At 52.8% G+C, this 13937-nt stretch overlaps 1 protein-coding gene across 1 annotated transcript in view; it reads right to left on the bottom strand.

Annotated features, from left to right (window-relative positions):
- Positions 1-201: 201 nt before the first annotated feature.
- PARP1 (poly(ADP-ribose) polymerase 1) overlaps positions 202-13937 on the bottom strand; it is a 52908-nt gene continuing 39172 nt past the window's right edge. The window contains exons 14-23 of the mRNA XM_023632678.2: positions 11320-11448; positions 8251-8334; positions 6602-6724; positions 5899-6027; positions 4330-4428; positions 3681-3833; positions 2559-2686; positions 1747-1808; positions 1049-1163; positions 202-777 (exon numbers count right to left, since the gene is read on the bottom strand). Coding sequence (XP_023488446.2) covers positions 696-777; positions 1049-1163; positions 1747-1808; positions 2559-2686; positions 3681-3833; positions 4330-4428; positions 5899-6027; positions 6602-6724; positions 8251-8334; positions 11320-11448 — 1104 coding nt within the window. The 3' untranslated portion in view covers positions 202-695. The remainder of the gene's footprint in view (positions 778-1048; positions 1164-1746; positions 1809-2558; positions 2687-3680; positions 3834-4329; positions 4429-5898; positions 6028-6601; positions 6725-8250; positions 8335-11319; positions 11449-13937) is intronic.

The raw sequence follows: 13937 nt of genomic DNA, 5'->3' as shown, positions 1-13937 counted from the left end.
GAATTTCAAATACAACTTTAATGTACTAGTCCACATACTCTGAGAGCTTCCATGTTCAAGAGTCTCTAGAAAAGGTAAGCGCTTTTTGTTTCTAAGTATGAGAAATTGTTCATGTTCCTCCTTTTGGTCTCCCCACTGTCCTCCCCACCCCCCACCAAAAACAGCTAAAAGGGTGACAAAAATTGCAAAAGAAAATCTAAATAGTATGAAATTAGTTTTTATTTTTACCTCAAAATAAATGCTTAACATTTTTCCAGAATCAAAACTAAAGACAAACACTTAGAAATAAGGGTGGGAGATTTTTTCCTTCTGTGGGAAACCAGGAAGGCGGACGTGCTAACGTGGCTCGGTTCTTTCCACAGGACTAGTCTAGACAAAAAAACCCCCCAACCTCTTCCCAACTTTTCCTCTACTGTCAGTTGTACCTACCAGGGTTATGGCTGGCAGGGAAAACCCCAAACAACCCCCTCCCCCCACCCCCCTCCCCCGACCAACACAAACAAGGGATTTGAAAAGCTGGGAAAAACCGCTTCACATGAGACCGAGTGTTGATATAAAACCCTTTCTAAGGAGACTCCGTGAAAGGACCATCCCTCGGCAGCGCCGCCGAGGCGCCCGCCCAGTGAGCCAGGGCACAGCCAGCAGGCAAATTCATACCAGAGCCACTGGGCCGCGACGAAGCCACCCCTCACAGTTCACCAGAGGGACGTCTTAAAATTGAACTTCAGCTTCAGCAGATACTTCAGATTTACCTGAGCAATATCATAGACAATGTACCTGGAGGGAAGCGCGTCAAGGAGCCAACGGCCTTACAATGGAGGGTGCCCGTGCTGCCCCCAGCTGGTGGGATGTGGGCGCTGGTCACACCCTGTGAACGAGGCTTAACCAGGTGGGGAGAGACCACTGAGGGGGAACTGCTCGCCAGGAGACACATGACAGGACGGTCTCTCCTCAGTCCGCCCCAGGTAAACTGGCTGCATGCAAGTGGCTCGACAGACCCAGGACATCCCCGCGGGCTCGTGCAGCACGCGCACTTGTAAAAGGATACTCATTATACAGCAGGCAGGTGTCGCTCACCCCCGACGAAATCCCAGTCCCCAGGGGCACCTCCACGCCATCCATAGTAACACTGGCTGAGGGGTCAGGGGTGGTTTTGCCCAAACCTGCAAAAAAGGAGACACCAAGAGATATGAATTGTGAGAGGGGATCTTGAAAATGTTCCAGGGTCATGAGATCGATTTTACGTTGGGTCTATGTGTTCATTTTAAAGACACACAAATTCCACGCTTTGTCCTTCCAGACAGAAAACTGCAGGTTATAAATCAAGTTCCCAGGGCATCCGCCTTGACTGATTTTAATAATAGGAGCACCCCCCTTCCCCCACCATAGGATCATATTTCTGCCAAGCAGTCACTTCAGCCAGGCAGTTGGAGGCCCTAAACCATCAGGTGCTCTGGGCTCCAGCAATCCAAGATGCTCCGGGTACCACCATGCCACCAGAGGTGCCTCAGTGCTGGAGCTCAGAGTCAGGTTAAAACCCACAGCCAGCGCTACTGGGCTCGAACTGAGCCTCTGCTCTAGGGCATTCGTGGTACTAGCTGCAGCCACAGAGAGTGAGACTGTTTTTAATGAACCTCCAGCCATTCAACAGCTAGCCACAGGAAGGCGGCCTTTTTGGGGAAGAGAGCTCCCTCCCCATGCTGTCCAGGATGCGTGGCTGCAGCAGCAGCTTTGGAAGCACGTTACCTTTGACGCTGTGCTTGCCCTTGGGTAACTTGCTGATGTGCGACGCATGCTTCAGTTCATACCTGTTTGAGACAGGACGGTCTCAGAAGAGCCCCGAGGACACCAGGCCCTCAAACCAAAGTCTGATTAGTAGAACAAGGTCAAGTGACAAGACGAGATGAGCACCCAGAGAACCCAGTCTGACTGCCCTGCTAGGAGCGCCCCCTACTCCGGCTCCCGAAACTGAAGGGACAGTCCTTCTTGAACAGAGTTTGTGTCAGTGATCACTGCTACGGGGGGTATTTTCAAGGAAAGGGCTGGTTTAGAGATATGGCTGCCCATTCTGGAAGTTTCTGTCTGGTCCATGATCCCCGGCCTATTACGTAACCCTGCTCTTCGAGTCACAGTTGACAGGACCAAGGTGGGCACCCAGTCCAAGCTGGACCAGTCAGATGTCCTCTGCGCAGAGTCTGCAACTGGGATGGAGACTCCAGTTTGATCTCAGTTGATCTCAAACAGAAAATCTAAACATCAGCAGGGGGAGGGGCGCTGCGGGGTGACCACCCTTTGTGCAAGCCAACCTCTGCTTCCCAGCCCACAGCTCCCGCCGAGGCCTGGCTGTGCTCCCAGCCTTGGGTTTCGCGAGGATTCTTCTATCCCCCTCGTTCACTTCACTCAAACTGGTTTCTGCCACCTGCCACCTAACTGTTGGGTCCCATAATTTGGTGGGGAATTCCCAGGGCCACCTCCCAGCCAAGGGGAGTTCTCCTCCCTACAGCCCACCCCATCCATCCCCATCAAGTGGCCCCAGCCCCAAAGCCAGGCGTACTCACATGTTCCCAAGGGCAACTTCCCCCAGCAAGATTAAGCCTATCGGGTCTCCCTGAGACGTGTGGCAGTAGTTGGCGCTCTTGGAGACCATGTCAGCGAAATAGATCCCTTTACCAAACATGTAGCCTGTCTGGAGGGTCGGAAAAGGCACAGTTGAAAACCCTCTAATGGGAAGTTACAGCTCTGTCTGTTTACTGAGGGCCGACACCAGCGCCCCGAGAGGGGGCTTCGAGGCCTGAGCTCACAAGCCAGGCTGTTCAGATCCCACTTCCGCCAGGCACGGAGGGGCCGCAAGAAGTTCCTTAATCTCTCTGGACCCCACTTTCTTCTCTGAACTGGGGAAAAGAACCTCAGGGGGCGGTTGTGAAAAATTTAAATGAGTTCGTAAATGCTTAGACTAGTGCCGGGCACTGTGAACGCCCCAGCGTGCCGCCTAGTCTTTGTGCTCCCTTTTGTAAGCGAAACTCAAGTTACAGAGAGGTTGGTTAGGCCATTTGCCCAAGTCACAGGTTACTACACACACCGGCGAGTCATTAAACCTCTTCGCTTCTCACTTTTCACAACTGTTAAGATGAGAGGCTTGAAGGCCACCTCTAAGGTCCCGTCCAGCTGGTCACTTCTATAATCCCGTAAGGGACAAAACGACCCCCGTGTCTGGGTAGGGCTTTCCTCGTTTATCACCATATTCTCCTGAGAAGGACAGTGAAACTCCTGCAGGCCGCCAGCTGGGCAGTGGCAGAGGCAGCTCTGAACCCAGCCTGGCCTGTGGCCAAAGTCTGTTTTTTGCATGTCAACACGCCAATTAGCATTCACAGCGGGGCCCGGACACTTTACTTCCTTTGTTCCAGAACCCAGGCTCTATCTGCGAGCAGCCACACCATCGACAGACTTAGAGTTAGGAGAATGGAGATGAAAGCACTGTCTGGGGCTCTGGCTGAGGGTCTGGGAAGGAATGCCTGGCGACAGCCACCCGTCAGCCACAGCTGAGCCAACGCCCACCTCTTAAACAGGCCCCTTCCTCACTGGGGCCGGAGCACTTCTACCTAAGGATCTGTAAAGCTTTACGGAGATAACTGCAGAGAGGGGCAATGCCGGCCCCACACCTCCCCAGGCCAGGCACTTACCACAGGCGCTTCAGGTGGGGCTATCCGGAGACCCTGGGACAGGATCCCAGCAAAGTTGGTGGTCCTGGAGCCGTGCCACAGCAGCCTCCGGTTATGCAGCTGCTTAAAGGGCTTGTAACGCTGGCTCTCCCCTTCGCGCTCTATCTTAAAGATCTGGTGGCGGGAATAAATAAAGGAGAGAGACGAAAGAAGCCATGGGTTACTCTGGTTAAAGGAAAGATCTGACTAGACAGAGGAGGCGACCAGGTGTCCCCAGAGCTAGAAACCTTAAGATCTGCTGCAGTACATAAGGTGTTCCAATCCGGCTGGGATGGAGCAACACGGCCAGCCAAGGTCTCGTCTGGCAGAGACCAGCTATTAACATGAAAACCACCTGTAGCAGATGCACGCCGGAAACACTTTATTTTGGATCTCAGATAGTATCTTCTGATTCTAAAACTAGCTTTTGGGATAGGCAATGTCCTTTAAAACAGGATAAAAAGCTACCTCAAAACCGTAAGACTGCTAATTTTTCTGCTCAACAAGTACATGAGTCACTTCCTCAGGTTATTTAAAGCAAACTGCTCCTTTGTACGTCGGCCGGGCTGGAACAAGGAGCAGGGAAGGGCTGGCAGGTCATAAAGGGGATGGAGGGACAAGAGGTTCTTACATCAACGACTTCCAGGTCATACGCATTGTGTGTGGTTGCGTGCGTGTTCTTTACGTACTTCCTGATGGTCTCGGCTTCCTCGGAATCTTTGTCCACCACCTACAAGAAAGGTGTCTTGGAATTAGAGCAAAGGAGACCCCTGGAGACAGGAGGAACAATCACAGGCTCAGCCAACGCACAGATCGACACGGCGGCCATCGAAGCAGCCCAGGCAGGACCGAGACAGGCCGTGTGCCGGGCCAGTGGTCCCACGTCCTCAGGCATCGGCTTCTTCCCTGTTTGGGCTGTGAGAGGATCCCAGCGTTCCTTCTGTCTTTGGGATATCAGGAAAGCTAGAAATATGGGGCTCACTGTGAACAGGGAGCCTCCAGAACCAGGAGCTGGCTCCCAGGTAACGGTTCAGCTCCTCAGAGTTAGAACACGTGGGCTGGGAGAGTCCCACGGCCCAACACTTGCGATCAGGGCAGCAGGGATGCGATCAGCTGCAGGGGTTCTGAGGAGGGGAGGACGGCTCCGCCTCTTCTGAAGTCTCAGGGCCACACACACTGCGGCTCAGAGCATCCACCCACTAAATACCCATCAACCGGTGGATGTCTTCAATACTAAACAGACGTAAGCGTGTTCTGAGAAACGCTACGTGTGTTCTCCTATATTTTCATATTCCTACCCAAAGTCCAGAAAATCCAGGAATTCTGGTCTTCCTCATAGCCTCTTAATTAAAGGGTTTCAGAATTGTAAAGAGAGAGAATAACAACCCTTCACAAAGGACCATGCCACCCACAGCATTCCCATCAAGAAGGTACCCCAGGGACAAAACAAGTGACATTTGGGGCCTCAGCCTGCACAGACCCACAGAGCTTGGATTCGTCCCAAGCAAGGGGCAAAGGCCATTCTCAGGGACATAAACCCACCCGTCCCAGGCCTCCAGACTCGGGAGCACTTGAACCCTGGAGCAGTGCAGGGGAGGAGGCAGGGACTGAGGGAGGGAGGCACACGGGAGGAGACCAGGCTTGGGGCCGCGCAAGCTCAGAGCTGAAGCAAAAAGGCCTCCCAGTTGGCGCCAGCAGGGTGATTGCTGCCCAAGCATCCGATACAATGAGGCTCAAGGCCCGTGTGCACCAACGCGGCCACTTCACCTCCAGACAAGGTGAGCCCGGGCACTGCATTTTTACTACAGCTGCCATCAGGCATTTCCACTTCTGACACGGAATACCAGTAACAAACCTTCCAGAGTCCATGCCTAAGCGTCTCCAAAAACAGAGATCCTCTCTACGTTAAGGAGTAAAGAACTTTCTGTAAGGTCCCTCAAAAACCAGCCTCTCCAGCAAACTGAGGCCCCGGCTCGGCAGGCTGCCTTGCAAACAAGGGCTTATTTATAGGTGAAATGCTCCGAGGGTCTCAAAGGACCACCAGCAGCAACATCTGGGACCTTGTCAGAAGGCCAACTCTCGGGCCCCAGCAACCTGTTTTAAGAAGCTCTGCAGGAGATCCTGACACACACTTGAGTGTGGGGACCGCTGCTCCTGGGATGAGCAGTCAGGATGCTCCAGAAAGGGCAGGCCCTGTTACCTTAATGTCAGTTTTGAGCTTCTCATAGTTGACGTCAATTGGGTCCTTGCTGCTATCATCAGACCCACCCCTGAGCAGGCTGTAGGCCACTTCGATGTCCAGCAGGTTGTCCAGCATTTCCACCTTGGCCTGCATGAACAAAAAGAAAAACCTGAGCGAGGTACCAAGGTGAGGGAGAGACTTGCCCTCCCATTTTGGCACAGAAAACCCAAATGCAGATGACGGCCCAAAGAGACAGTGAAGGGGGGGCCTCCCAGCTGGTCGGAGACAGCTTGTCATCTGTCGTTCATAGTGAACGCTCCTGAGGACTTCTTGCTCCCTGGGGGAGGGAGAAGCAGAAGCTACACGGCTATGGCGAGAACTGCCTTTCCCCTTGCACACACTGGTGACAGGTGGGGACCTACCACTGGCTCCCTTGTGAGGCAGGGAGGGAGAGCAGGGAGGGACATGCGGTTAAGAGGACAGGCTCTCCTGCGCACATGGCTCTCTTCCCCAGACTGATGTGACAGAATAGGGGCGGGAAAACCCATCAATTTTGCCTGTAGGCTGTCTCCACCAATGTGGGTAGAAACCCCACCGGAAAACGAGGGTGCAGAGGCGGCCCCTCCAGCACCGGCCCCTGCCCTCAGGGATCATGACGTGGAGGGACAGTCGCGGGGAGCAATGCCCAGGCCCGCGACTCCCTCCTGCACGTCGGCGCTACCTGCACACTGTCTGTGTTGTTCAGGAGCGGAGGCTTCTTCATCCCAAAGTCGTGGGGGATCAGGGTGTAGAAGCGGTTTGAGAGATCCAGGATCTGGGAGTCGCCGCTGCCCTGGGACAGCGCCTGTAGGGGAGGGGACAGAGGCAACAGACTGAGGCAGCAGCTCCGAGCCCCCCACACTGGGCCGGGCTTTCTCCTCTGGCAGGGGGGTGTGCAGTGGAGTCCCCAGGTAGCCTGGTGTGTGCATGAGCCAGCAGACGCAGGGAAATTCTCGCGAGATCAGCTTCCTGCTGATGTCACACAACGCAGCAGGATTCCCATCCTTACACTGTGTGGCTCAGCACACAATCGGCTTCCCATACAAAATTTCATCTGTACAAACAGTGTAACTATGGACCTATAAAGCCCGCCAAGTGCTATGCACAATGTTAACTGTAGCATCTAGGCGGTGGGTTCACGGGAATTGCTCTAAGATTCTTCCCACTTTTTGTATGTTTGAAGACTTTTCATAATAAAACGCTGCAAGGGGAAAAACCCTATTGCTATAAAATTCAGTCAGGCCCCCCTTCATCCACTGACTTTTACCTTTAAGGCAGGGAGGTCCTTTTTATCACACCTGGAGGTCCAGGTGGCCTGCCACAGAAAGGCTAATAAGCTCCCCTTCCTGCCACAGTGCCAGTTAGTGCTCTAGACACAGAAGGCACTCAATAGATGCATGAATAGATGGAGAAGCTGGACCACTGGGACCCTGCATGCTTGGCAGACATCCTGGGTGACCACACGATGGTAAAGGAGCAATGAGTTGGCACCCTGTAGGCCAGAGGCCCCATGTCTACTTCTCACTGTGACACAGGCCTTTCTCCAGCCTGTAAATCTGTCTGTGCTAAGTTCACTCTGTGCAATGGTAAGGACCCCATCCCAGACCTTCTAGCTGGGGATTCTGGAACAGGGCAGAGCCTGGGCTCAGGAAAGCCTTTCAGGTCTCAGCCAGTGGGTAACAAAGAAAGAGGTCACTGCTCGGGACCCGCTGTAACCGGATTAACTGCCACATTTCAGGGCCTCTTCTCCAGCACCAGCCACAACGTCCACGTTCCCAGCCCCACTTCAGCTTCCTGTGTGCTTTCTTCTTCCACGAGCCAGGCCTGCAACCCACCCCAAATACAAGCGGAACCCTCCAGCCCCTCAGGGTGCAGCTCGAAGGCTCCAGGGACCAGAGGGGACCTTGGTAGATAAGCTGTTGTGGAATGAACATGAACTAAAGTAAGAAAATATTTAGCTTTCGATTTGATGATTTCCTAGTAACTGCAAAATAAACTCAGCCTAACTCTTAAGGACACACAAGATAAAATCAGAACATTTTCATCAGGTAGGAGAACCAAATTCCTCATCAACTTATAGGGAGCTTATTACATATCCGATCTTGAAAACATTACTAATGCATTAGTTTTGTGACCGCCTTTTGCAAGTGGCAGGCATTAGTCATACTTTTCAACAATTCAATAATTGTTGAGTTGAAAAAAATCTAAACGGTCATGAACCATGGCTCAGTACGTCTAGTTCATTAACCTTGAGTAAATGTACTGCTGTAACCCGACGGGAGGTGGGCTGGGGACCCGTGGGCAGCTGGGAGGACGGTCAGCCCTGCTTACCTGCTGGACCTCACTGAGGATGGAGTAGGCGGCCTGGATCTGCCTCTTGCTCAGCTTCCCCAAGGGCATCTTCTGAAGGTCAATCTGAGGACACAGGGGGTTTTCGCTTTGAAAGGTGGGCACGGTGCAGCATGAAGACGGAGAAGTGCACTGAGCACTCCCCGCCTCCTGGGTCCCCAACGGATGCAGTCAGAAGGCTGCCTGGTCCTCCTGGGAAGACCACGGCCCCAGCTCCAGAGTCTGCAGCCTGACCCTCACTGTGGGGACAGGAGTCTGTGTGAGGGGAGATTCTGACTCACTTCATCTACTGCAGAAATACACCAACCAGGGCCTGCGCGCAGTTTGAAAGAGCCCAGCCCTTCTAGAAGATATGGCACAATTCCCATCGAATTCCAAAGCGAGGATGAGGGTGAGCCCAGGTGGCCTTCCCAGGGTCTCAGAGCCAAGGCAGTTCCCAGCCCGAAAACAAGAGCCATCAAGTGGTGACAATCATTTTAAAAGGACACACTCCTGAACACACATATTTATATTTGAATCAATGCTGCCCCTTTCAAATCACTTACCCCAAAAGGCTGAGCACTGTTCCAGCAACACTGCTACTGCCCACAACGCCCTGGGAACCACCCTCAACAGAGGCAACACGGTGTGGAGGAAAAGGGTGAGATCTACGGCCAAGCAGCTGGGCTACCAGTTAGCTGGTGGTGCGTCCGCTCTCAGCCTCGGTTTCCCATCCGCAAAATGGGGCCACCTTCCTCAAAAGGCACCCGCTCCCTCTGGGAGCGACCCTGCCTGTGTTGCTTGCTCGGCCGCCTCGCACATCTGTGCACAGTGGACCCCGCACTCTGCATCCTGACTCTGTCTCCGGGCCATTCCCAATGGACCCTTCCGAGCTCCCGGGCCCAAGACGGCACCTGATCCCTCTCTGCACCGCCCGCGTCTGCAGTGCCTGGGACAGGGACCGCGCTCAACAGGCATCCGAGAAACAGAACCACTCTGGCGGTTAAATTAAATACGATGCGAAACGGCTCGCAGCTCCTCAGGCACCAAGCAGGGGCCAGCGGCAACAGCGTCTCGTAAGGACCACGAGCTGTGGCACATCTGCCTCTTTACCCATAACACTGTCCCCGTGCTGCGGGGAGACCCTGTTTCTGGAAAGAGTTAAACAGTTGAAGCCAAGAACGAGGAGAGCAGCTGGCTTTAGAAGGGACTGGTCATCAATCGGCTCTGAGGCGAGCGCCCAGCAGGAGCTCTCCGGGTGCCGTGAGTGAGAGCAGCGCGACCAGGGAGGGGATGCCTTGAAGGCAGCAGTATGCACCGAGTCTCTAACTCTGGTGTTTGTTTTAAAGACAAGACCTGGTCTCTCTACCCTACACCCTCAAAGCACACAGAGGCCACAAGAAGAGAGAAGGGCTCGGTCAGCACAAACCGCCCCCACGCCCGGACAGAAACCCGGGTGCAGCCTGCTGCCTAGGGATGGCGCGGCCACGCGAGCCACAGCCGTACCAGAGGGAGCCTTCTGTGGACACGGCACACAACCTCTCCTCGCCGCCAACGGAGCACCCAGCCCTCTCTGCTCTGGTGTGGACTCGCCTTCCTCACATGGGCACCAGGCCCCCCCCCAACCTGGTCACCTAAGCCCACGTGGACCCGTCAGGCTGCAGCAGCCACCCTGCTTCCCACCGTCCCCACAGGCTGCCTTCCAGCCCGCTCTGGCAGCAGGCCCTGGCCATTTTCTCCTGCAAAACTAGTTACTCTTCTGGGTGGAAACCAACAGAAAAAGGTCGTTTCACAGGAAGAGACTTGGGTCTGACAATAGCCGACAGGTTCTATGAAGCACAGACAAACAAGAGATGACGCGGGAGGCGTTTCTTTTAAAACACTAATGGAAAGGAGACCCTCTCCCGCCCGCAGCACATTGCTCCCCCTCTTCCTCACACGCCCACATTCTCGGTGGGCCCATCAAAGTTGTTCACACTAGTCAGAGCGCCCAGACAGAAGCCAGGTTACGTATCCATTTGAACCGGAAGGCTGAAAGGCCCTGGCCATTTTCACACCCGTTGGGGACGGCTAGGGTGTAATGGGACACCCTGTTCTCAACCTCACAGTTGAGCCGTGAGCAGGCCTGTGGGCCGAGCTCCAGAAGGAGGCACGGGGCTGAGGAGGAAGAGGCTGCCAGTGGCTTACCCCACCCAGGTTTGTCCCCCGTCCCCTTCTCCCAGACTGGCCGGCAGCCTCTAGAAAGGACGTGGGAAGCAAGCCCTCGGAGAAGGCGTGGAAGGGCCAAGACTGATCTGCACCTCTTGCTCTCTTCACTCGTCCCTGCTCGTTTCTCAGAGCAGTGTGCAGTGTCTGGGCTCAGCGGCTGGGGAAGCAGGGAGAGTGTCTGCCAGCCAGATACCAGCAGCACCTGGGCCATCTGTGCTCGGAAGTCCCAGGTCAGCGCGCAAGAGCTCTGACGCCAGGGGCAAGAACAAAGGGCCCTTCTGCACTCATCTCCCAGGGGAGACAGGATGGAGAACAAATGGGGATGCCTGGCCTTGGCCTGTGGTCCCCACTATTCTGCCCCAGGGAGGAGCATGACTAATCTAACCACCATCACCCCCACTCCATCCAGCCCCACCCCCATCCTCTTCCTACAAACAGCTGGTGCGGATTTTATCCGATGAAGCAGGTGTCAGTTCTCTGCACTTCTGTCAAGGCTGGTCACGGCGGCTCTTTTACAGTTAAGGGGGCCACGTCCTGGACTTCCCATGACAACTCCGCTGGCCCGTCTGGTTGGGCCACAGAAGGATGCCTACACACCCACCATGGCAACAAGGAGATAAGAGCAAGCAGACTGGAGACCAGGGGCCAGCTCTCCCCAACACACCATCCATTTCACAGCAAGTCCAACCATCCTTTGCAGAGGACCAAGTGCTCAGGCCCCAGCACTCCTGCCAGATCTGTCTCAGGCTGAAGGATTTGCAAGAAAAGCCGATACCCAAGGAGAGCAGCCCCAAGCTCGCCAGCAGCTCAGCCCTTTAATTGTCAACCCCCGCGACAGCTCAGATCAAACAAATGTGCAATAACCTCATACTCCACCATGGCTTTCTTCATACTTTCCACATCAAAGATCATCTTAATGAGCTCCTGCACTGGCTTGGGGAGCTTGGACTTGGTGCCAGGGTTTAGCGTCAGCTTCTTCACCGCCTCTTCATCCTTTAGGGAAAAGGGTACATTACAGGAAAAAGAAAATCAGTTAAGAGGCCCAATTAAACAACCCAAGCAAAGTGGTCGTGTTGTTTTGGGGTCTGGGCTGCAGATAAAGGATGTACAATGGAGCGTCACCAGCAAAAAAGGCTGAGTGTTGGGGGCCGGCCCTGAGGCCTAGTGGTTGTTTGGTGTGCTCCATTTTGGCGGCCTGGGTTCGGTTCCCAAGTGTGGAAGTATACCATGCACCAGCAGCCACGCTGTGGCAGTGACCTACATATAAAACAGAGGAAGACTGGCACAGATGTTAGCTCAGGGTTAATCTTCCTCAAGAAAAAAAAAAGGCTGAGCATTCATCAGAAAGGTTCGGGCAGCAGCTGCCAGAAGGGGCATGCGTGAGTTTGCAAAGGGATCAGACACTTTCTGAGTACCCCTACGTCCTCCTGGCTGCTCCAGATTCTTATTCCAGACGCCAGAGCAGCAGCCAGCTCTGTGCAGACTAGCACTCCCCTTGTGCCCTCACCACTTCCTAATGATCGCCTCCCACACTGGGGCTGCTGGTGCCCTGCCTGGGAACCTGCCCAGTGCCTACTCATGTCCAGCCCAGAAATTCTGGGCATCTGTGAGGGTGAACCTTGGACTAAGGGGACACTGGACAAATTCTCCTCCCCTCTCTCCTGCACTGCCTCACCCCTGGGGCAACTGTAAGACTAAGTTCGTACAGCCTTCTCTGTAGTCCAAAGGATCAAGCAGCCAGTCCCACTTCCTGCCAGGCAGCTGGACAATGTCAGAGCACATCCCAGCGTTAACCCTCTGTCCCCTCCTGCCTCACTCCTCCAACCCACCCCCTGCGCCCTGGGACTGCACTTCCTAATAAACTAATAGCACAAGACTTTACTCCTGCTATCTGGAGAACGCAGGCTAAGCCAAGACCACACGGTATTGAAAATGCCCTAACTCTTCTCGCTCTTGAACCTCACGAGGGCAGGGACTGTGCTGTCCATCAGTGTTCCTAGCAACTAACAGTGTTTGGTATTTGTTTTGAGTGACGGTGCCGGGCACTGGGCTCTGATCCTGGAATCTGCCTGGCTTCACTAAGCTGCAGAGGAACCCGTGCTGTGTCAGTGCTCATGGCTGGGGTTGTCAACATCACCAGATCTACTCTTAATGCGGAAACACTGAGTCTTCAATGCACTCTTGTCCTCTGGTGATAACTTCACTGGAAGGCAAAATGATCAATGTGTTAAAAGCCTTATTTCAATGCATATACTCTGTGACCAGCAACTCCATCTCTAATGGTAATAATCAGACAGGTACACAGATGTTTATATGTATTTCAGCATTATTATAAACAAATACCTGGAGATAATCTAAATGCCTAATTTGGGGGGCGGGGGGGGGTGTTTGGTAAATTAAGAATCACGGCCATCCACAGCATGGAATTCCATATAGCCTTAAGAAACGATGCTCTGGGTCAGTGCAGTTTAACACAGCGGCCACTGGTTTTAAAATGCAGTTAGTCTAAATGGAGATGTGCTGTAAGGATTAAAAATACACCAGATTTCAAAGATTTGGTAAAAAAAAAAACAAAAGAATGTAAAATATCTCAATAATTTTATTGATAACTACATAGTGAAATGATAATATACTCTGGATGTCCTGGGTTACATAAATTCCTAGTATTCATTGCAGTGTTTTTGTTTTTGTAAAATGTAGCTACTAAAATATTTAAAACTGCATAGGTGCTCACATATTTTTCTTGGATAGCACCGTTCTAGAAGACATGGGGAACATCCCTGGTACATTAAGGCACAGAGCAGGTGGGCGCAACACAGTACGGAAGGAAAGACTCCAATTTTATTGTGGGAAGAAGTACCCGTGAAATGAAAGAAGACTGAAGAAAGACACATACCGTGACTTTGTGGTTAATCTTGGATGATTTTTATTTTTCGTACCTTTGTCTTTCTCAAAAATTTCGAAAACAGATACAACATTTTTGAAATTGGAAAACTAACTCAGTAGGGGGCACTGCTGAGTCAGATCAAGTCTCTCCAACCCTAAAGTCCAAGGCCTCTACCTCAATATTAGACAACAGTTAAATTCTGATCTCAGTGCCGAGAACTCATGACACTTTCTAGAAACTAAAGAATTCCACCTTTGAGACATGCTAGGCCTCAAAGATTTGGAATTAAAATCTGTACCCATCTAGGGCCGGCCTCGTGGCTAAGTGGTTAAGTTTGTGCACTCCGCTTCAGTGGCCCAGGGTTTTGCTGGTTCGGATCCTGGGCACGGACATGGCACTGCTCATCAGGCCATGGTGAGGTGGCATCCCACATGCCACAACTAGAAGGACCTACAACTATATATAGACTATATATATATAACTATATATATATATACTGGGGGGATATGGGGAGAAAAAAAGCAGGGAGAAAAAAAAAAAGATTGGCAAGAGTTGTTAGCTCAGGTGCCAACCTAAAAAAAAAAAAAAAAAATCT

Source organism: Equus caballus, chromosome 30 (assembly GCF_041296265.1).
Source record: "Equus caballus isolate H_3958 breed thoroughbred chromosome 30, TB-T2T, whole genome shotgun sequence".
Classification (NCBI taxonomy): domain Eukaryota; kingdom Metazoa; phylum Chordata; class Mammalia; order Perissodactyla; family Equidae; genus Equus; species Equus caballus.
This window is presented reverse-complemented; position numbering and strand designations above follow the sequence as displayed.